The 22,943-nt window shown below is 41.3% G+C and overlaps 1 protein-coding gene across 6 annotated transcripts in view; it reads right to left on the bottom strand.

The window, feature by feature from the left end:
* The window catches only part of Faxc (failed axon connections homolog, metaxin like GST domain containing), an 81,711-nt gene extending 60,056 nt beyond the window's left edge, over window positions 1-21,655 (bottom strand). For 3 of the 6 annotated variants that reach the window (XR_015441533.1, XM_087187953.1, XM_087187954.1), the window contains exons 1-3: window positions 20,641-21,223; window positions 15,100-15,235; window positions 3,325-3,521 (exon numbers count right to left, since the gene is read on the bottom strand). Coding sequence is in view for 5 of the 6 variants with exons in the window: in XM_087187953.1 (XP_087044079.1) it covers window positions 3,325-3,521; window positions 15,100-15,235; window positions 20,641-20,906 (599 nt within the window). In the remaining variant the exon portion in view is untranslated. The other 3 variants (XM_004862493.4, XM_021242677.2, XM_004862492.3) reach the window with 3 other exon arrangements.
* Between the last annotated feature and the right edge of the window lie 1,288 nt (window positions 21,656-22,943).

Here is a 22,943-nt window from a genome sequence, read left to right as displayed (position 1 = left end):
TGTTTCTGTAATGTCACCAGGTTTCACAAGCATTAGATTAACCCTTCCTACAGCTAAAACTGGAAGGGGTGAAATGGGAACACATGGATCCAGTTATAATTGGAGATTGTGTCTTGGCTTTCAGAAGGGACCTTCTTGGGCAAGTTATTTTATGAAAGCATCCCATCTCCCAAAGACACTGAAACCACATCAAAAGCCAAGCTCAGGCTGGGGATGTATCTCTGGTAGACCACTAAGTTTGATTCCCAGCACTCAGAAGAAAAAAAGCCAAGCTCAAATGTTTAAATTATAGCTAACCTAGAAGCAAATTTGCCTATATTTTTATTGGTGACAATGTTATGACTAAGGTAATCTGACGGTGATGTCCTGCACACCTCTCTTGAAGAACTCACTGATGTCCTCAAGGGGGCACTATGTCACATAACAAGTACAGAATGTTACCAAAGTTCAATTTCTTTCCATTAGTTTGATCCCTGGTCTCCCAGACATTTCTTCATACCAGCTCCCCTGCTTTAGACCTAACTTACGCATTCCACAAGTGCAGGAGTAAAATAAAAAGGATAGGAAAAAAATGTCTACTTCATCTTCAGTAATAGCTTTTATAATGCAACTGAGACATAATTGCATAAATTTCAAATGCAAGAAAAAGCATTGATTTTACAGTTGAGTGCACTTGTTTAAACAGTCCTAAAACAGGACTTCAGAACTACATGATATTACTTAGTAATGACAGCTTTCTATAGCCTTGGTTTTTCAGGAAATTATACCTGAAGTGGAATATTTCTAAGGTTTCAGGCCAAAATAAAACATATCTAAAACCCTCAGATCATTAAGTAATTGAATTAAACACTGTGAGTTTATTGAATTTCCTCTCCTACATCTGTGAGCAGCAGCATAACCTAGGGGCACAACGACTGTCAGAATTTAACAAGATCTCATGGAAAACTCAAGCTTTTGATATTCTCCCCTATATTGAGGGCAGTTACTGATGCTAGGCCCACACTCCCACAGGTGCAGGCATTGTGCGAGGTCTCTGGGACCAGAAGACAGGAAGGAGGACAGGAGCTCAAAGGAACAGTGTGGAAGATTCTCTACCTGAAACATTTTCCTGGGGAGTATGAGATCTTTCCTCCATTGGGATTTAGAGCTCTCTCAGGAAAGCATGAAGATAAAAATGGCACTGGCTAAGGCCTTGGAAACCTGAAGAGACAAGTTTGTTTTGTCTTCTTCTACTAGATATTGAATTTCTGAGCATAAACAAGTAAGAAAGAAGAGATCACCCAAAAAATATTTTTCTAATTTAAAAGTGAGTTAGAGAAATAAAATTATTCTCAGAAGAGTCTACACATATCCAAGCAAATCTCCAAGCACTTGAAAGTTTTTGATCCATAAAATTAAGACCCTTGCCTCCATGGTACAACCTGTCAGCTCTCTTCTTCCCCTCCCCCGCATTTGCAATCTGCCCCCTCCCCAGCCCCATTTTAGCTGGAGGCTAGCAAAGAAAAAGATGGGGAGTAGAGGGCAGTCATGAACTTCTACCAGACACTAAAGTTACATAAAATGATGTACACATCAGAGCAAAGGCAGTGTGACATGTAGAACTCTGCTGAATCAAAAGCTTTTTCACCAGAACATGTATTTTCTAAGCCACTCCAGAAATCTAAGAGTTATAGCCAACATAGGGTCTTCAGCCTTTCAGCTCTCCACATCAAGGAGCCCACCTACCAAATAAGGTATTGCTTTGGATGGCCCTATCAAACAAAAAAGCACAAGGCCCAAGGTATCCCTGTGTGGTTCTCTCTTGGCCTGCATCACTGCAGAGCCGAGTCTGGAGCTGGCAAGTGAAATGGGTTATATCCTTCAAGCCTTCTCCCAGAAGCCAAGCAAGACAGACATTTGGTCCCCGCTATAACTCTTGAATTTTGAGAGCCCAGAAGTTCTAAGAAAAAGACTTAGGTTCCTTCCAGGACACTAAGTCCGATCTCTTCCATACTGACCTGTACCCTTGCCTCCAACCTTTCCCCTGTTCCCTTTTGCTCATCCCTTCCTCATTGCCATAGTGAGGAGGAAGAGGAAATGGAGCTCAGTCAGCCCAGAACAAACTGGAAAAGAAACAAAAGTAGAAAGAGGAAAAGGAAAATAGAGGGTCACTTAAAATCTCAGAGACATGAAGAGCAAGTTTTCCATTTAGAAAGAGCAGAATGGGTGAGATAGGAAGCCAATGAAGAAGAATCTATTACAATCACCCTCCTGGGAGGGAACTTCTCAATGGGAGGAAGGAGTTAGCAAAAGCTACTGGACCAGCACCTAGCCCAGGAGAAGTAGAGCCAAGAAAGTGGAGTTAGTAATTCTTCATTAAACCTTTGGGACAAGATAAGGTTTCTAGAAATCAGGGAGAAACTTTCTCTCATCTATTTTCTCTCTACAGAGAAAGGGCAAAAATGTCAGAAAATGGATGAGCAAATGAGCAAAAATCCCGTATGACAAATGCACTTGCAAAGTAAGACGAATCATGTGGTGCAGCAGCCAACTCAAGGCCGCAACAAGCAGAACAGGAGAAACAAACACATTAGCACAACTCCTGTGATGCTTCAAACTTGGGGAACACAAACTAGGAGTCCAGCAATCAGAGCAAAGAAACTACAGAGACTGTATGCTTTACTTCCAGAACACAAAAAACTCTTACTAACTGAAGAAAATGGCCAGTAATCTCACAAAGGTTGTATAATTTGCTTCACCTAGGAATTCCACTTTGACTTAGTCTTTCATTCCTTGCTCTGGGTATCTGATGTGATAGCGCCTTAGTTCAGTGCTTTATGTGGTGAAGAGCCCTGAGCCCAACAAAGTGAAATATCCCCCTCTAGGGTGAGTTCCAGCCTAGATCTAGGGCCAGCAAACTGCAGTGCACAGGCTAGGAATTTTTTGCAGATTTACACAGTTAGAAAAAAATCAAAAGAATTGTATGCTCTATTAAGTAAAATTCAAGTTTTAGTGTCCATAATAAAGTTTTATCAAACACAATCAACAATATTCAATGGTATATTGTCTATGGCTGCTTTTGTAATAAAACCGCAGTGATGAGTAGTTGCATCAGGGAAACATGGCCCACAAAGCCAAAAATATTTACTGGCTGGTCCCCTACATGAAATGTCTGTTGACATCTAGATACCTGGAATTGTTACCACGATAACTTTTACCCGAAATTGGTCAGACTTCTCATCAAACTGTTAACAGAGAACTCTTGAAAAGGTGAGAGGAATATCTGAAAGATGCAATAGAACTTGGGTTCGCTCCGCAAGGCTGGGGGTGCCGCGGGGGACTCACCAGTAGAAATGCTCCTCCACCATCTTGGTCACCGCTCGCGACACAGCTCTTTCATGTGGGCCAAGGTTTTTGTTTAAATTCACTCCAAGTTTCTCTTCCAGAAAGTCAATTATGAATTCTGTGCCAGAAACTTTTTCATTATTATATTCAATCCAAGGCATTTTCCCTTGAGCAGAGAGTTTTCCACCAAAATAGTTCTAAACAGAGTATATTTTTAAAAAGAGAAAAACATTATTTAAATTCCACTGTATGTTTAACAGAAACAAACATTCTAGCTTTAACCTCATAGCAACATACCAATTTACTCTGATAAACTCTATCATGGATTTTGGATTCTGGTTTATTGAAGAAAAAAAAAAAACAAGACCTTCGGGAGGGGGCAGGAAATGGAGGGCAGGAAGAGGAGGGTTTGAAATGGTTGAAATGATCCTGGGAATGCTCAGGCTAGTTATAATGTATAAACTATCAAAAATGCAAAAGGTGAAAATGAACAATGAGGAGGCTTGTCTGAGTAGGCTACTAACCAAAGAACACATTTAAAATAAAGTATCTAACACTGGAGTAAGGCTTAATGTCACTACACAGCAAACAAGTGGTCCCCAAATCACAACCCTTAGATATCACAAATGTGCAAAATGGGCTCAGCTATAGTGCCTCTTAAAATGTAGATTACCACACCCCACCCCAGACCTCTAGCTCAGAATCTGAGGGATGGCACCCACAAATCTGTGTTCTTGACAATCTCCCCTTTGATTTGTATGCATGCTAGAAGGGCAGTGTCTAATAGGACTCTGACCCCAAAACAGGGTAGGCAGTTGGGGTCACACACTTTATAAACACCTAAAATTACAAAGTGACATACATTGCCAATTTTACAAACAAAATCCTAAACCACATTGATGGAGGGTACTCTGTGGTAATAATCCATGTCTTCAGTTTTCTCAATTATCTAGGTCATGTAGACCTCAAAGCTGATTGTTAAAATCAAATTTTCTGCAGTCTATAACCTAAATTTATCAGATTTTTACAAACTCTTCCTTGTACTTCATACAAATAGTCCAAACATGGTTGGATAATCACAAATACTGGCTCCTAGGACAGTGCAGGTGTAAATGTTAAATGTTATAGGCACTTTGAAACCGTGACAGCTGCTTAAAAAATTATATATACACTTGTCTTATAATCAAACCATTTTACTCCTAAGCATTTATCCACAAGACAAAAAAAGTATATGTCTGTACAAAAACTTATATGCAAAAGTTCATAGAAGATTTAGTAGCAGTTATCAGACACAGGAAAAGACATAAATACCCTGAAGAAGTAAGTGAATGCCAAGCGCAGTGGCACATGCCTGTAATTGAAGCTACTCAAGAGGCTAAGCAAATCCAGCCTGGACAACTTAGTGAGATCCTGTCTAAAAATAAAACTTGAAAAGGGGTGGAAGTGTAACTTGGTAGAGCACTTATCTAGCATGCATGAGCCCTGGTTCAGTGCCTAGTACTACAAATAAATAAATAAATAAATGGAGATAAATGAATAAACAAATCTAACATATCCTACTCAGTCAAAGAAGGAAAGAACTATTCATACAATGACATGAATGAATCTCAAAATAATTTTGCTACATAAAATTAGCCAAATAGTAGGCTGGGGATTTAGCTCGGTGGTTCTGCCGCCTGCCTTGCAAGCACAAGGACCCGAGTTCGGTCTCTGGTACCAAACAAACAAAAAATAGCATAGGCATGTACACATCATGAGTTTCCATTTTTAGAAAACTGTAAAAAATGTAATCTCATCTATAGTGACAAAAAGTCATTTAGTGGTCATTGCGCACAGTGTGGGACAAGATGGGACAAGAGTAAGAAGAATTTCAAAGAAGCACAAAGAAATTCGAAGACAATGACTACATTCATTATCTTGATTACGGTAATTACTTCATGAATATTTACCTATGTTAAAATTTATCAAGCTACTACACTTAAAATATGTGCAATTTGTTGTATGTCAAGTATATCTCAATAAGTTGTGGGGTTTTTTTAAAAAAAGAACATAGCATTAATAAATTTTAAATATAGCAAACTTTTATATGTTTAAACTATTTCTCTAGAGTAGACATCAGCAAAGTTTTTCTATAAAGATTCAGGGAGGAAATGTTTCAGGCAGGCCACACAGTCTCTATAGCAACTTAATTCTGCAGCCAAAGCAAGAGAGAGCAGCATGGACAATACACACATGAATGAGCATGCTGGGTTCCGATAAAAGTTTACTTACAACACAGAAATTTGAATTTCATGTAATCCAAAATTGTCTTTTTACTATATTTCCAACTATTTAAATACAGAAGCTCTTCTTCACTCACAGGCCTGATTTGGCCCACAGGCTGTCATTTGCCTAAATGTACTCATTTACCTTCCCCACTTCCCAAGGAAACAAAATTAAAATTAAGGAACCATTTGGATCAAGAACCAGACAAAAAGACATCTCTTTGTAACAGTGCATTAGAACAGAAAACTCAGTGAAGACCCTTTCTAGAAGACCAATGACCAAATCCCTCTTTAAGGACTGAAATTCCAAAATGTGCACACAGATGGAAACAATTGCTATTCATTGTATCAAACATGAGGATTCGCCAAGGTGACTATTGTTCAAGTTGTTCTTGCTCAAATCACAACAAGATTTGTGTGTGGCTATCGTGTCTCTTCAGGGTAGCCCACCCTATTATTTTTTTCTCCATTTTTCCTATTTTTACTTGGCCCAAACTCACTCTGCAGAGCCTGTTTTTTCTTAACTTTAATAAAATGTGAAACTTAAAAAGAAAAAAAAAGATTTGTGAGTGCCTTTCATAAAAGCAAAATAATATACCTTAACCATGGAGGATAAAAACAGAAAACTGCAAAAATTCTAAGCTTCTCTTTGTCTAGGAATTATGCTTCTTGCATAGTGTGTATGGTAGATACTAAATATGCCCGGCCGATGAATTGCCCTCAAGTGACATAACAAGGTTATGACAGGATATCATGTCCCTCAAGGTCAGGGCAGTCTTTGTGCCCACAGGAGTGAGCTTAAGCTATGCTTGAGGGTCCTGGGCTTTTCAAACTAGTAGTTAATATCACCTTTTTGGAAGGCTGAGAAGCAGAGCAGATACTAGCTATATGTTGATTACCACCATTTTTGGTAGACACTAATGGGAACTTAGACTGGTCTCTGCCACTTGATACTTTGTCTCATTGATTAAAAGACCTATCCTGAAAAAAGGTAATCACTTACTTGGACTACTGTTAGCCACATTGCCTTTGTGCAATTTAGCAAACAGGATCAGGGCTGGGGATTTAGCTCAGTGGTGTTGCTGTCTGCCTCGCAACCGCAAGGTCCAGAGTTTGATCCCCAGTACCAAAAGAAGAAAAGAAAACAGGATCTCTTCTGGGTAGCTGCAGTGCATGCCAAGGTTCACAGGTTGGAACAGTGTGGAATTGGGTGGTTTCAATCCCAGCCTTTGGCCAGGCACTGCTGTGTAGTAAGCTATGTGTACAACCATCCATACATGGCAGCCCTGAACCTTGTCCCTGATGCTAATGAGGAGAAAAAGTTACTAGTTACTGGAAAAGTTACTAGTACATTTGAGATTCATATAATTTATAGACCAAAGGTATCAGTTTACCATATAACATAGTCTCAGTTGCAGATTTCTGTTGATACCATCAGTATCTTCCTAATACATCCTCTTGTAGACTCCACTCATTCTCAGATGCAATCTATTCTCCACAATACCATCAGAAGGAACTCTTTGTAAGGTACTGAAACATAAGAACTCTGCTGCTTAAAATTAAGCAATGGCATTAACAGATCTATTCTAACCCCTCTCACACAGCGATCTAGACCCCCAGCATCTAGCTGCTGCCCAACTACCAGGCTCATTAGTTATCAGTCCCTCTGGTTTCCTGGATTCCAACTGCTCATACATAGGCACATCAATCTGCACACTCCATATTTTATAGGAATCCCTGCCCCCTAAAGTCCTATCTATCCTAATTTTCAGTTCAATTTTCACCTCATTAGCGATCTACTACCTCAGGGTACAACAATTTTCTTCCCTCCCTTCAGCCTTCCTCTATACAGTGTATACTCCTCTCCTTGCAGAATAACTCTTTACACATGTGCCTTTAGGCCACTTTCTCCCCTGAATACTTGGTACAAGCTTATCTTGACCACTTTCTAAAATCAAAGAATAGGAATAAAGATGAGTAATCAACTCTCATGTGGAAATGAAAGCTTTGGTATATTTTTTTGACCAGAAATGTTACTTTGTTTGTTAGCTGAAAAAGCAGAAAACAACATTTTAGAAGCCACTGTAATTATATCTGAGTTAAAAACTAGATGATTTTTAAAACACTGGAAAAAAGAGTTTGGACAATAATGTCTAAAGTAATTGGCAATACTGTGCATGAGATGCAGGTGATCTTTTCTTTCCCACTTGTTTTTCTGAATGTGGTTATATTACTTTTAAAATAAAAATATTAAGCAATACTTAACTTTGTTAAACATATTAAAGAATTCCTGCTCAGTTGTTATTTAAGCAATTGGAGTCTGACTAGTCTACTGAGGGTACTTCGTGAAAGTAATGTTTTCCAAGCTGATGTTTTTGCCTGATAGTCTGTCCCAGGTGAGCATGAAGCAGCTGTATACATGACATTGTTAGCACATCAGTGAAAACCATATGCTTTGGATTTTAAAATCTGGTCCCATCATTGATTCATTGTATGACCTTGGACCTCCCTGGGTCTCTCTTAGTCCTCCATGGTCCTCAGTTTCCTCATCTATAGAATGGGAGGAATGATAACAGCTGTTAGGATTAAATGAGAAAATGAACATGATGTATTTGACAGAATGCCTTCCTCTGATGTATTAACATCACCATCATCATCACCATTTTGAGATGGAGAACTTGAAACCCTAAAAGAGATTTCAGAGTCTTATGGTTCTGACTTGTTTATGTTGTGTCCTAGCTTTTTAGCTAAACTGCTATCCATTACATTAAACTATCACCAAATATCTCCCACTGGGTAAATGTGAAGTAACTGGAGCACCTTTTGCAGATTATAACATGTAGATAAATAAATCCATGTATCCCTATGTATTGTAGTTTTGTAGAACAAATGTCCTTATTTTGGGGAGATGCATGCTAAAGCATTGTAGAGTGAAATATCATGATTTCTTCAATGTACTTTCAAATGGTTTATTTTAAAATGTTTGTAAGTATATATAAGAGAAATAAAGCAAGGAGACAACATAGTATCAGTGAATACAGATTAAAAGCCTGGGGAACTCACTGTACTATTCTTTTAACTTGTCTGTAAAATTTAAACCAAAAAGATGGGGGGGGAGCAGGGGGGAAAGACCAGCAAATAAATAGAACAACAAAAATCAAGGCTAATAGCTAAGTGTGGTGGCCTTGATCCCACTCTAGGAGGCTGAAGCAGGAGGACAAGTTCGAGCCCAGCCTGGGCAACTCAGCAACTTAGCAAGATCCTTTTTCAAAATGAAATGAGTAAATAAATGAAAAATAAAAATGAATGACCTGGTAGCTCAGTGCAAATGCCCTTGGCTCAGTCTCCAATACCAAAAAATAAAAAGTTCCAAATAAGATTTTCTTTCTTCTCTCTCTTATATGATAATTATTTTGTGAAATATATGCTTATATCCAATGATCATATCCAAAGATGTACATGTTTTTATGTACATCAAGAGAAATGTATGGAAGGTGGTCAAAAATATTAGTTACACTAATCTCTAGCTAGTAAGATATCAGGTGATTTTCACTTATCACTTAAACTTTTCTGTATTGTTTGAAATTTAGACTAGGACCATATGCTAAACTTTATGTCATCAGAAAAAACAAGAAAGTTTTTTTTGTGTGTGTGCTTGAAGTTGAACCCAGATCTTGCTAGATAAGCCTTCTAGCCACTGAGCTATGTCTAGAGCCCTCTGTTCTTTTGTTTTGGTTTGGTTTGGTTTGGTTTTTTGAGACAGTGTCTCATTATGTAATTCAGGCTGGTCTTGAACTCAATATGTAGACCAGGCTAGCCTTGAACTCATAGCAATCCTCCTGTCTCAGCTTCCTAAGTGCTAGGATTACAGATGTAGGCCACCATGCCTGACTATTTTTTTTAATTAATCAATATCCCTTTACATTTTTTTGCAATTTCATGTGAATCTATGATTATTATAAAATAAAAGATTTTTAGAGAGATTGAAGATGATATCAGAAAATGGACAGACATCCCCTATTCCTGGGTAGGAAGGATTAATATAGTGAAAATGGCCATACTTCCAAAACTGCTATATAGATTTAATGCAATTCCAATTGAGATCCCAGCAGCATACTTCATAGAACTGAGAAAAAAATCCAAAAATTCATTTGGAAAAAGAAGAGACCCAGAATAGCAAAAGCAATTCTAGGTAACAGAGACATGGCAGGGGGTATCACAATCCCCAACCTGCAACTATACTACAAAGCTACTGTGATAAAAACAACATGGTACTGGTAAAGAAACAGACTTGAGGACCAGTGGAACAGATTAGAAGATGCAGAAACAACACCAGACACACTCAGCCACCTCATCTTCAACAAAGGAGCCAAACACCCTCACTGGAGGAAAGATAGCCTCTTTAATAAATGGTGCTGGAAAAACTGGGCTTCAACATGCCAAAGATTAAAACTAGACCTATATCTCTCACCATGCACTAAACTAAAATCAAAATGGATTAACGATCTAAATATTAAAATAGAAACTCTGAACCAGTTGGAACAGAAGTTAGGTAGAACCCTTGAAGACATCGGTGTAGGAAAAGATTTTATGAACAAAACCTCAGTTGCCCGTGAACTAGCACAAACAATCAACAAATGGGATCTCTTCTTATTAAAAAGCTTCTGCACAGCAAGAGAAACCACCAGCAGTGTGAAGAGACAATCCACAATGTGGGAAAAAATCTTCACCTGCTCTTCCTCAGACAAAGGTCTACTATCTCAAATCTATAAAGAGCTTAAAAAGATCACACCTCCAAAATTTAAAGACCCAATCCAAAAATGGGCATTTGAAATGAACAGACATTTCTCACACAAAGAAGTAGAAATAGCAAATAAATACATGAAAAAATGTTCAACATCACTGGTCATTCAAAAGATGCAAATGAAAACAACGCTGAGATTCCACCTCACTCCAGAAAGAATGGCTGCTATCATGAAATCAACCAATAACAAATGCTGGAGGGGCTCTTGGGAAAGAGGAACCCTGCTCCACTGCTGGTGGGAGTGTAGACTGGTGCAACCACTGTGGAAGTCAGTATGGAGATACCTCAAAGAACTAGGACTGGAGATCCCATTTGACCCCACTATTCCACTGCTGGGATCTTCCCCAAAGAATTAAAAGAGTCATACCACAGTGATATATGTACGCCCATGTTCATAGCAGCACAGTTTGTAATAGCTAAAACTTGGAAACAGCCCAAATGCCCATCAACTGGAGACTGGATAAAGAAAATGTGGTTTTTTTTATAAAATGGAGTACTACTCAGCCATAAAAAATGAGAAATTAGAGACATTTATAGCTAAGTGGATGCACATTGAGGCAATACTCTTAAGTGAAATAAATAGGACACACATGTGTAAATACCGAATAGTTTCTCTGGTGTGAGAAACTGAAAGTGTAAATAAGGACTAAATGTATAATAGGTCATGTGAAATAGGAAGAAAAGGGGCAAAGGGGAAGGAAGTGGGAGGGCTAGGGGAAAGGATAGAAGGGAATGGGATGAATATGAGAAAATGGAAAAATAGGAACAAAATCTTTGTAAATACGGAGGAATGGAGGGGTTGAAGGGAGGGCTGGGCAAGGGTGAAAAATAAGAACCAAGAGAGACTATGTAAAGGTGCAAATTTCCAATGATGAATGTCATTATATTGTATACCTAAAATGTACCAATAATTAGAATGAATAATCGATAATGTAAAATAGGAAGAAACAGTCCAAAGGGGTAGGGGTAGTGGGAGCAGCAGGGGAAAGGAAAGAAGGGAAAGGAAAAAATGATGAGAAATGAAAAAAATGGAAATAAAGTCTTTGTAAATAGGGAAGGGTGGAGGGCGTGAAGGGAGGGCTAGGAATGGGGAAAAAATAAGAACCAAGATGCATTATGTAAAGGTACAATTCCTAATGAGAAATGTAATTGTGTTGTATACCTACAATGTACCAATAAAAGAATTTAATACAAAAAAAAAAGATTAAGTTGAATTACCAATATATCTTGATTTAAAATAATAATAGCTCCAAAGGGCTAAGGATTTTGCTCAGTGGTGCCAGCTCCTGCCTCACAAGCACAAAGTTCCAAGTTCAATCCTCAGTACCAAAAAAAATAAAAAATACAAAAAAAATTATAGCTCCATTACATTGGGCTTTATGAAAAAAAGCTCTTGTGATTTCCTATTGATGGTTATCAAATACTCACTGCCATCCTATGTAGGTTAAAAAACATGAAAGCTTCAAATATAAAGTCATAGGTTTGTTGGGGTAGCACATGGAGCTCCTGGAGCCCAGGACAAAACACTTCTATACCAAGCAATGGCTGCCTGGTACTTCTAGGCACCACTGAGGCACCACAACATCAACATAAAAGGGCACCCTGGGCATCAACACAGTGCTCAAGGTGCCATGAGCAGGCACAGAGCATCTCCTTCTACATCACAGAACCAATTTACTTCCTCCTAGAATGCCACCCTGTGAACACACTCTCCACTTACTTTCCATAAAGACCTCACAGAAGAAAACATTCCTGTATGATTCATTTTTTAAAGATATACTTAATAGAAAAATAATAATTTTGGAAGGGGTAAGGGCACTCTTCTCAAAGAGCTCTGTAATAGCTTCATACCTCAAAGCAAGGTGTGTGGCTCCACATACACTCACCAAAAGCCATGAGCAAAGGTAGTGTGGCTTCAGGAAAAGACAGAACTGCAGCAGTCCATGCTTGGTGACTTGAAGGAAAGAAAAGGCAGAACAGCCCAGAAGCTGCTGAAGCCACTGCAAACAGCAGGACTGCTTTATCACAGTGGAAGAGGGCAAAAGATCTTGAAAGCAGCCAGTGGTGGCAGTGAACAAAATTCACGATTTGGACCCTAACTGCCCAGCGCTCTCATGGCTATGCGATTTAGGCAACAGTGACGACAGAATGGACAAGGAGCTGCTGGGTAGCAATCTGTTTCTTCAATTTAAGTCCCTCAGTCACATGTATCTTCCAGTACTGCCTGCCAACACCAAGCTAAATCTGATCCAATGCATTTAGATGATTCAAGCCTTGTCTGTTTTTATGGCTATTTTCTCTTCCACTGCTAGCCTAGCAAGTCTATACACACTTCTCCCTGCTTCTCTCTTTAGATTCACCCCTTGAATTCCAGTTCCTGCTCATGAAGACCCTTCTTTCGGTTCCCAAACATGCCACACCCTCCCCAAGCCCTCTACCCAAAGTCCAGATTCTACCATGTTTCCAAAGGACTTCCATCACAACACTTACCAAGCTCAAATGCGTCAATCATCTTGTCCCAGCAGTGCTTTAGGAGGGTCACTACCAGCCACATCCCACTTCTGTACCACCTCACAAAGCACGGCCAAGAGGAAGTAGGAGTTGGAGGGGGAATATCCTTAGGGAACAGCCTACCAGCTGGTGGTTACAACCTAAGGATACTACCTTATCCCAAAGCTGTCACTTTATAGAAGACGAAGGGAAAGCGCAAGGACCGGAGTTCGATCCCTGGTACCAAAAAAAAAAAAGAAGAAGACAAAGGGTGAATCTCAGACCAACAGGAGTCATTTGGAGGAGTGATGACAAAATGAAAGGACCACAGTGTTTAGGAGTCCCCAGAGCTCCCCTCCTTGCTTTCTTAAACTCCTCACAGACACATAGCCCATAACTGAGCTTTAGCCCTTGCCCAGTACAAATTCCCAGTCAGGGAGGCTGGCATCTCTGGGAAGAACAGCCCTCAAACCAAAGTAACTAGATATCTGCAAGAGAAAGGTAATGTACTGACCATGTATGAAAGGAAGCAGAATTACTAGGACAGAACAAAAATTTAATTAACATAATAAGTATCCCCCAAGGGATAAAGGAAAAGATCAGTGATACCAACTAAGGACAAATGCTACCAGAAAAAGACAAAAGTTGAAATAAAGGACACAACAGCTGAGACAAACAGCATGATGGATGCAAAAACAGAACAGAGCACTGTAATGAAAGCCCAGAGAGAGGAACACTCCCAGGAAGAAGCAGAGACAGTTCAAAGGACAACAGCACAGAAAATAAAAGCAGATGTTCTAATATTTAGAAAATAGGGTACAGGAAAAAGAGGGGGAAACAAACATAAAAGAAAGGAAAATACTTTAAGAAAATTGAGCATTAATTCTTCAGAATTAAAAACATATGAAGGGAGCCGGGGATGTAGCTCAGTGGTGCAGCCGCATTCCTGGCAAGCACAAGGTCCTGAGTTCAATCCTCAGTACCAAAAAAATATATATATAAAGGACCTCGGGTTAAAAGTTTATAAATGACTACAGAAGATACATAAAGACCCATATGAAAGCACATTATAAGTGAAACTTATGAACATCAAGATTAAGAGCCAATTCTAAAAGAGCATAGTAAGAGGGCTGGGAATGTTCCTCAGTAACAGAGCACTTGCCTAGTATCCATGAAGCCTTGAGTTCAGACCCTAATACTACCCCCCAAAAAAGATTAATATCAAATATTTCAATAAGACAAGGAAGCAATATTTTAAAGCATTAAAGGAAGAGAAACTTGAACATAGCTTTATCAAATATAGACTGTAATAAGATATTTCCAGGTATGCAAAGCCACTAAAGGCTTGCCACATGAAGGATCACTCTGAAAATATTTACCCAGGGAGAACTCAAATAAAAAGATAAATCTTGGGGCCAGGGATTTAGCTCAGTGGCACTGCCCCTGCCTTGCAAGCACAAGTTCAATCCCCAGTACCAAAAAAACCACGATAAATCTTGTAGGATGAGGTATATGGAAAATAAGGTAGTCAAATTGCACTAAAAAGTTTGTTGTCTAAAAATCAACAAAAATGGAAAAGATAGCAAAAATTTCAGAATTAAAATGCTAGACAAGATCACACTACGTAGTTCAGGCTGGCCTTGAACTCATTATGTAGCCCAGGCTGGTCTCAAACTCACAGCAATCCTCCTGCCTCAACCTCCTGAGTGCGGGGATTATAGGCATGCAACACAATGCCTGGCTCTGTTTCATTCTTTAATGCTGAAATAAACAGCCACTCAAACAGAACGTAGAAAAGCTCTTCCAATCTATGCAGATATCTACCTGGTGCCTACTGGACCCTCTAACCTCAGATTCATAAGAGACCAAATATAATGCTGTCAATAATGAAAACCTAAAGGGAAAAGCCATTAGGGAATGGCACACTCACTATTTCCACAGCTGTGAAGGAGGCCTACCCAAGCCATCAACCAAAGTATACTCATTGTTAAGGAAAATATCATGGCCCTGAATTCCTCAAAAGTCCATGACTTTTTGATCTGTCATTAAAATTGATATAAAAATCAACAGGCATTGGAATGGAGTATTTCTGTCTCACTAAGGCCTGGACATTCAACTTTCAGACTTCACCTTCTCTGTCATCTGCTGTGTGACATTAAAAATACTCCCAAACTGATGTGGATGTCATGAGAATAAAACATATTTTCAAATAAGTACCTGATAGGGTAAGTCAGCCATCCTTAAATAAGTTTCCATTTTCAAACAGAATGGTGACAAACTGGGGACACCATTGTTAGGTCTTGCAAACTGATGCAAAATAATAGCATCCTTGGAGTCGATCTCTTGCTGCTTCCTGTCAAAATCAAAACAGAAATAAAGAACAATCTGCATGTGAAATGTTCATTTCCCTTAGTTCTAGAGAGGACCCTGCAGCACTGTAGTCCTAGTGGAACATGCAGCAGTGTTTATCGCAGAGGATCACAGTACTTCACCCGGAACAGCAGATGGAGCTATTTAGTATGAGAGCCATACAAACTCTGATTATCACCATGACCCAGTGGCTCACAGAAGTAACTACAAGCCATTCTTCTGTTACCTATGCACAGGGGGAATCTTCTCTGGGACAGATAACTCTTCTCCAGCTGCCAGGCACAAGGTGGATGGGTAGAAATGATATTTTGTGCTCACTACGTATGTACCACAGATAGTCCTGAGATTTTTAAATGGTATTAAACTCATTTAATCTTCATAATAACCTTATAAAATACATGTTTTATAGATGGGAAAACTAGGGTGCAGATTAACTGGCTTAAAGTCACATTGTTAGTAAATTGTAGAATCTGGACTAAACCAGGTAGTCAATGCCTGTGTTCTTGGCCATTACAGTCTCTATTGTTAAGGAATACCAGAGGAGATTCACTCTGCTATGACCCAAGTCCACAGGGAATGTGAAACTCTGAACACACTGGTCCCTCTTCTAGACTGCCTGTGCCCTTGCCTGGCCTTTCACCTGTGCTAGTAGAACATGGCTTTTGATCTCTCTCTCCCCCTCTCCCTCTCTCCCTTCTATTCCTCTCTCACTCTCCCTCCCTCCCCCTTTCTTAGTCTTTACAGGGTATACACTTTGGCCACACAGCATATATTTTAGTGCTCCTGTTTTTCTCCTTTTTTCTGTCTCAGCCACACATCCATCTTCTCCTGTGGCTACTTTTTGGGGTGAGGACAACTTTCACAGGCAATTTCAGTAGCCACCATATAGTGAAACAAATGTTAGATTCCAAATCTGGAGTCCTGGGGATAAGTACAAGCCCAGTTTCCTATCAGCCATATCACTCCAGACCTCTCCACCTTCCTTCACCTGGAGCGTGAGGATAGTACCAATTCTATATCGATTATCATTCACTATCATGTGAATTAAATAAGGTAACATCTGTAAATATTTAGTGAGCAGTCAAGTATCAAATAAGAGTAGTAAAAGTTATTCTCATCCAAAGAGATATGGCCTAATCCCCTTATGCTACAAAATGTCATCATTCCACACTGCCCTACTTACATACTACTCCTCAGGAACCTATTGCAATTTCAGTTTTTCACTCTATCTAACCATTTATTTATTCAGATAAATTTCACGCTTTTCTTTGGCCCTCCCTGAGCTTTAGGTTCTCGGGCATGAATCCCGGTAAAATTCTACACCTACTTCTACCTAAGCATGAACAAGCCCATCACCGTCCCACTGATGCTCACTTACTTCAGCACCTCCATTTTGTAAAATAAATTCTCTTGAGGAAGTTTACCACCCAAGGGTGCATTCAACTTAGAGAGCTCAGAGTGAATCATTCTGAAAATACCAGTCAAGTCAAAAAATAAAAATATTTGCTGTTTCTCCAGCAATGTTCATAAAAAAGTTTTTCATTTAGATGAAATGTGTGAGAAGTCAGATATTAAAATCAAGAACCAAAAAATAAAATAAAATCAAGAACCCACCTCAACCATGTTCCTAGAGAGCAAACTATAGACTTGACAATCAAATAACTGATTTTGTCCAGTAAAATAACTCATACCACAAAGTGGTATTTTCATGTAAATTAGAAAAGCAAAAATTTAAGAATTCATAGGAGAAGAAATAAATACAAAGTTCCCTGCTCCCTTGGCCACAACAATCTAGCTCTAACGGTTAATTTGGGCTATATCATAATAAGAATGGATGCTAATTGTATAACAACCATAAACCAATGACTCTATACACATCACACATATTAACTTATTAAATTCTGACAATGACACTAGAGAGTATTGTTATTGTTTAAATTTAGGGCATCATGCCATGCTTATACTTTACAATAGACAAGGAATCTGAAGCTCAGAGAAGTTCAATAACTTGCCAGAGAACACCAATTTGGGAACAAGTCTGTAATAACTCCAGTTCCCAACCTCTTAAGCACTTCAAAGACACCAAAATGGGCGATTCCTCTCTTTTATTAACACAGACAGTTTGACTCAGACCACTCAAGCCATTTGCCCATAACAGCTAGTGATGGCTAACCTTTATTGAATGTTTACTATAAAACAAACTGAGCATTTTGAACTGTTACTACATTAAATCAACTCTATGAGAAAGGCATTATTATTATCATCACTATTTTATGGATGAGAAAACTGAGTAATTAAGAACTTACTCTCACATCCAAGGTACATTTTGGTTAAAGACAGAATCTGAATTTAAACCCAGACAATCTGGCTCCAGAGCCTACCTTCCACACATCAGAAATCTTCTTCTAGCTTAGGATCAGAGGATCAGGTGTGGGTTGCTTTGTATACAGATTACTTTGTAAGTGGATGTGTAAAACAATGCCTGAAGAGTATAAACTGGCTACTGTAGGAAGACATTAGCGCCTACTGCCATGGCTAAGGGTCTCACAGATGCCAGCCTCTGTGTACACATGAGGAGCTGTTATTCTGTGGAGATCAGAGGTTGACCCATGGCCTGCTTTGATTCACTAAATTTTCTAGGACAGGCTGAACCAGACCACCAAAGTGCAAATGAACTACTGGTAATGAAGTCATTACTTAGCCCATTCCATTTACAGAGAACAAATTTCCAAATGCCAATTCAATTTAAGAGCTGGCAGACTATCTCCACCAGGGAAAATAAAGTAGAGGATTGGGACAGTGTTTGTTTTATGTGGAAAGAAACATGGGTAAAACCCAAAATATTCCAGAAAAGGCCCCTGCCTCCTCCAACACTCAAAACATCTGCTTTGGTTTTACTCACTGTTGAACAGCCTGATAATTCTCAATTTTATTTTCCAATCCAGAGTCATAGCTATAGACCAAGTTAAGCTGTGCAGCAAAAAGTCCAGGAAGGGCAGGGAAGAGTTTGCAACTGCCAGTAAATTCAGTGAAGTCATTTCAAGGTGTATTTTCTGTCCCAAATATTTCAGATTTTGTTTTGGTTTTTTGCCTAAACTATATAGACAACTGAAACTTAAATTTCACCTTATGTGGAATTCTCCATCTTGTAACCTCTGAAGCCTCAATCCTCGACCCTCCTGTTTTTTCCCCATTCCTCTACCCCTCTAGAAGCTGGCAGAAAATGGGGCCACTGCCACCAGCCTGTCTTCCCCAGGTGACACCCTAGTTCTCCACATTTCTCTTCCTCTTCCCCTAACAAAACATTTCAAAATGGGCACTTTCCAGGAGGTACTGGTAAAAAGTATAGACTTGTGTGTGCACACACATTCATTTTCATGCTTGAATCTGGATCCTACTACTCTTACTGAGTGATCTTGGGCAAGCTGCTTAATCTCCCTCGGCCACAGTTTCCTGGTCTATAAAGTGTGGATCAAGCCTCAGAGCGATAGTCACTAGCAGCAACTGCAATCACGTGTACCAAGTACTTGTATGCAGTCTCCAGAAAATGCTCAAAAGTAGGGAACTCTTGCCTGCCTCGAAAGCGCAAGGTCCTGAGTTCGATCCCTGGTACCAAAAAAAAAAAAAAAAAACCTGCCTCTTTTATAATATAACAGGGCTTCCCAATTCATCTTAAGCATTTGCTAAGAAATAAACATGAGCAAATAAAGGATTTAAGATTCCTTAACCCAAACAAGTATCCATGCTGGGGCTTGTGGTCCTCTAAATGGTGAAGGAGCTAGATGTGGGCAGAGAGCCAGGACCACACCTCCAAGAGCTTGGCCTACTCCTGAGTGAATTCTAACCCCCCTCAATTTCTGCAAGGTCATTTAATCCATGTATGAGACTCAGCCCTGGGAAGCCTTCACTCCCTCCACAGAGTGGAGAACTGCTGAGAAGCCACATGGCTCAGGATCCTCAAAGGCTTTGAACTGGAATATAATTGAGGGGGAAAAAATGATTAATGTTTAAAATACTGCACAAATGTTCTGGTTCTTTAGATAGCTTGAAACTGTACTTGAAATAGAGTTCTAAAACTACCACAAATACTGAATAGTCAAGGGAGACACTACACTTTAAAATGTTTTATTTGGTTTAACTAGAATCAAGGTACTAGGTTAAGTCAGAAAATTAAATGTATAAAATACACTTCTCAATTCTCAACTGTGACTGAATACTATAAAAGCAAACACATTTTCCCAGATCTAAATGATTTCCCACATTCTCAGACCCAAGAATATTCGGTTACAGTCAGGCTGTTACAATGCCTTCCTGGAATCCCTGCGGGTCCCTTAAAGGTCACCTGCTACTGTCTTTATTATAATCACTCGTGCAGCATGTTTCCTCTGGAGAAAGGTGGTGTGAACACATTTCTCCCTCTTCAGAAAATACTGCTCAGAAGGGACATCCTGAGCTATTAAAAACTGCTGTGCTTCCAGTAATCTTCCAGTGACCCAGGGCTCAAATGCATGGAAATTTCAACCATGAATTGATGTATCAATTAGCTAAAGACCATTTCGGTACCTTGTGGTATTACCCTACTCCAAAGAAGATCTCAAGTGGGACTGGATGTACCAACAGCAGGATTCTCCATTTTCTGGAATTTCCAAGTCAATCCTGTAAACGTTCTGCTACAGCAGATGCAACTGTTTACAGCCCTGGGCGACTCTGTGTTATGTCAAACACGCCCATGTGCTAGCCCTGCCCTGGGATCACCAGCTCACACAACAATAGCATTTAAACTGAAGACGGTGCTTAGCATTCAGTACCAGATAAGCAGATAACCAGGTGAAGGCTGCATCAAAAACTGCACACCACTATACTTGGCTGTGCATCTTTAACAGGGACCCGCAGGTTTCTGGAGCTTTGCAGTTGCAGCCTCTTGATGTTGACATTTAGGGAGGGCTACTGTAGAAGTAACCTTTTAAGTGATGAGGTTACCGATAAACGATCAAACATTTCATGAAAGTGTAACTCAATATTTCTACAAAGCCTAATTCTATTGTTGCGAATACATAGCGCTTAGGATCTTCCCAAGGACATCTCTCAACAAATTATTTTGCTCAATAACGACTAGCGACCCAGAGCACTCTGCTTCCAGCACAGAAGGGTTGTGAGGACAAATGTTTTTCCCTCCCACTACCAGTTAATTCTCCAATTCTCTCGTCAACTCTAATCTGCCCTCAAGGCCAGGTAACCGCGGAAGGCCTCTAGAGGAAAAGTAAGGGAAAACGCTTGGGCATTTGGGCAATGTGACCGAAGTGTTGGCACCGGACCCCCTTTTGTGCCATCCCTGCCCTGGCCAGGTGCCCCTCTCAGCGCCGTGCGGGGGCCCTCTCTCCGGCTCACCTAATGACCAGGAGTTCGTGGAGCAGATACGCAGCTGCGGCCAGCAAAGCTCCCCCGGTCAAGTAAAGGGTTTTCTTCCACCAGGGATCGGAGCCCAGCCCTGCCATGATCCCACCGTAATCCTGCAAAGGGAAAGCGATGATGTCCCCATAAAAGGAGAAGGGCTCCTCGGACCCGGCCCACCAGCCGAAGAAGGAGACGCTCTGGTTCCAGCTCAGATCCAACACGCACGGCCTGGACGAGGCAAAGCCAACCCCCCAGTGCATGCTGCGCGGCTGGCTCCGGGCGCACCTCCCAGGGCCCGCGCCGCGCGCATGGGAAGGGATCGGCGCGGCCGGGCGCGGGCTCAGCGGAGCGTGAGGGGCGCAGGCAGCGGTGACCCGGCGGGCGGCTGTGGAGCAGGAAGAGGAAGGGCGCAGGCCACGGACGGCGGGCCTGGCCGGCGGGGGCCCAGGGTCCTGAGCGGCAGCGGCGGCCGCCGGCTCCCCAAGCAGCGGCCTCTCCTCGCCGCTCTTTGTGTCGGCGCCTGGAGAAGGCCGCGTGATGTCATTGCTCCCCGGGGCAGGGAAACGGGCGGGATAAAGTCACCTACCCCGCGCCCTGCCCCCGCCCCGCATCTCCCCGGTCCGCTGGCCACCGCCCGGAGACGGCCGTGAGCCTCGGCGGGGGCTGGGGCTGAGGAGGCGGCAGGAAGGCGTCTCTGCCTCGAGGAGGAGGCTGCAGGCGGGCCCGAGATCTTGGTACCCCTCCCCAATCGGTCCCCGCCTCCGCTCCGGCCCCTCCCGCGGGCCCGGGAGCTGGGCCCTAGCGGGACTCACCTGGGGGGCGCGGCTCTGCGGGCTGAGGACGCCGCGGGCGGGGCTGGTGCCGAGGCCTGGATCAAGGCCGGGAGTCGGATGTCTGGCCAGTATTTGCATAGTTTATAGAAACACTCTTAGGACTTTATGGTTACCTAGGTCTTGGCGGGGTACTCAGGGAGAGGTGTCCAGCTTGACAAATAGCAACAAAATGTACTCTGGGTAGAGAAATCTTTCCTCTGATAAACCCACCATCAGTCTTTCCCCCTTTGAAATCTTTATGAGGATACTCGCTGTTGTACTATAGGTTCTGTGGATCCTCTTTATTCAGTACAGAAAATCTCAAACAATTGTGTGGTTTTGGCCCCCCAACTTCTTTTTTTGCAGTTTATAACTACGAAGAACAGGCTTGTGTTTCACAGTTTATGATGTATACACAAAAGCTAGCAAACACAGGCAGTTCTAAATTGTTTAGAGGAACTGAACACATGGGGGTTCATCACTCATATGGTGGAAGGATGAATTTCGGAAATTTTGCCTGAGGCAACAGAGATTGGGATGAAAGCAGCTCTCCTTTCCTTTCTACTTCCCCCACTGTACCAGCCCTAGAGAACAAGCAGGCAGCATGGTCACGTCCTTGATAAAATATCAGCAAGCTGTTAGCCTCAAGGAGATAGGGAGGAGGGCCTAGCCAGGCTGTGCCTAAGCACCAGCAGCAGTCAGGGGCACCAGTCACCCCTGGGAAAGAGCATATATGGCCTCTCAGGAAGCTGTAGTGTGTTCCTACCAGGGGCAGGTTTCCAAAGTGGAACCCATTGGAGTGGCCTAGGTGATCACCACACTACCTTCCAGGCAGCGGGGCCAGGCAGCTGCAGGGCCTTGCCCACAGGAAGCAGAGTAGGGGAGGCTGAGATGCTGGGAAGAGGGCACCAGGAGGATGGTCACCAAGGGTTCTTCCTGGTCCTCCTGTGCCCTCCCCATGTAGCACTCAGACTTGGCTCTCTACCGACATGTAGAGAATAAAATGTAATATTCTTATATCAAAACAAGCTATATTAGATAAGTATTTTCATTCCAGTTGTACAAGTGAGGAAACTGAGACACAGGGGCCAATTAACTACTCTAGTTGCTAGAACCAGGGAATGACAGAGCCAGGATTCAACCCAAAGAACATCTCATACCAGTGACACTGTGGGCTTTCTGCCAGCTATCTGGTCTCTCACACCACACATGCCCGCTGGAGCACTGTCCATGGTATTCTTTCCTTACACCGTCTGTGGCTCCATCCTGAACTATGTCTAAATCAAATGACTTCAAAACTTCAAATGCCTGTGACTTACTCTGTCACCTTTTGAGAAAGATATCTTCAGAAAATTCCTTATGCAGTTATTGCTACTCCCTGTGTCACATGTTTCTGCAGCTTGCCAGAACAATTAGGCATGGAAAAATCAAATCAGTTTTCCAAATTTTAAAGTGCCTGTGTTTCACCTGGGATATGCCATAATG

Source organism: Heterocephalus glaber, unplaced genomic scaffold (genome assembly GCF_053883595.1).
Source record: "Heterocephalus glaber isolate CG9 unplaced genomic scaffold, H.glaber_assembly_v1.0 deba00001523, whole genome shotgun sequence".
Classification (NCBI taxonomy): domain Eukaryota; kingdom Metazoa; phylum Chordata; class Mammalia; order Rodentia; family Bathyergidae; genus Heterocephalus; species Heterocephalus glaber.
Note: the sequence above shows the minus strand (reverse complement) of the source record. Positions and strands in the feature narration are given on the sequence as shown.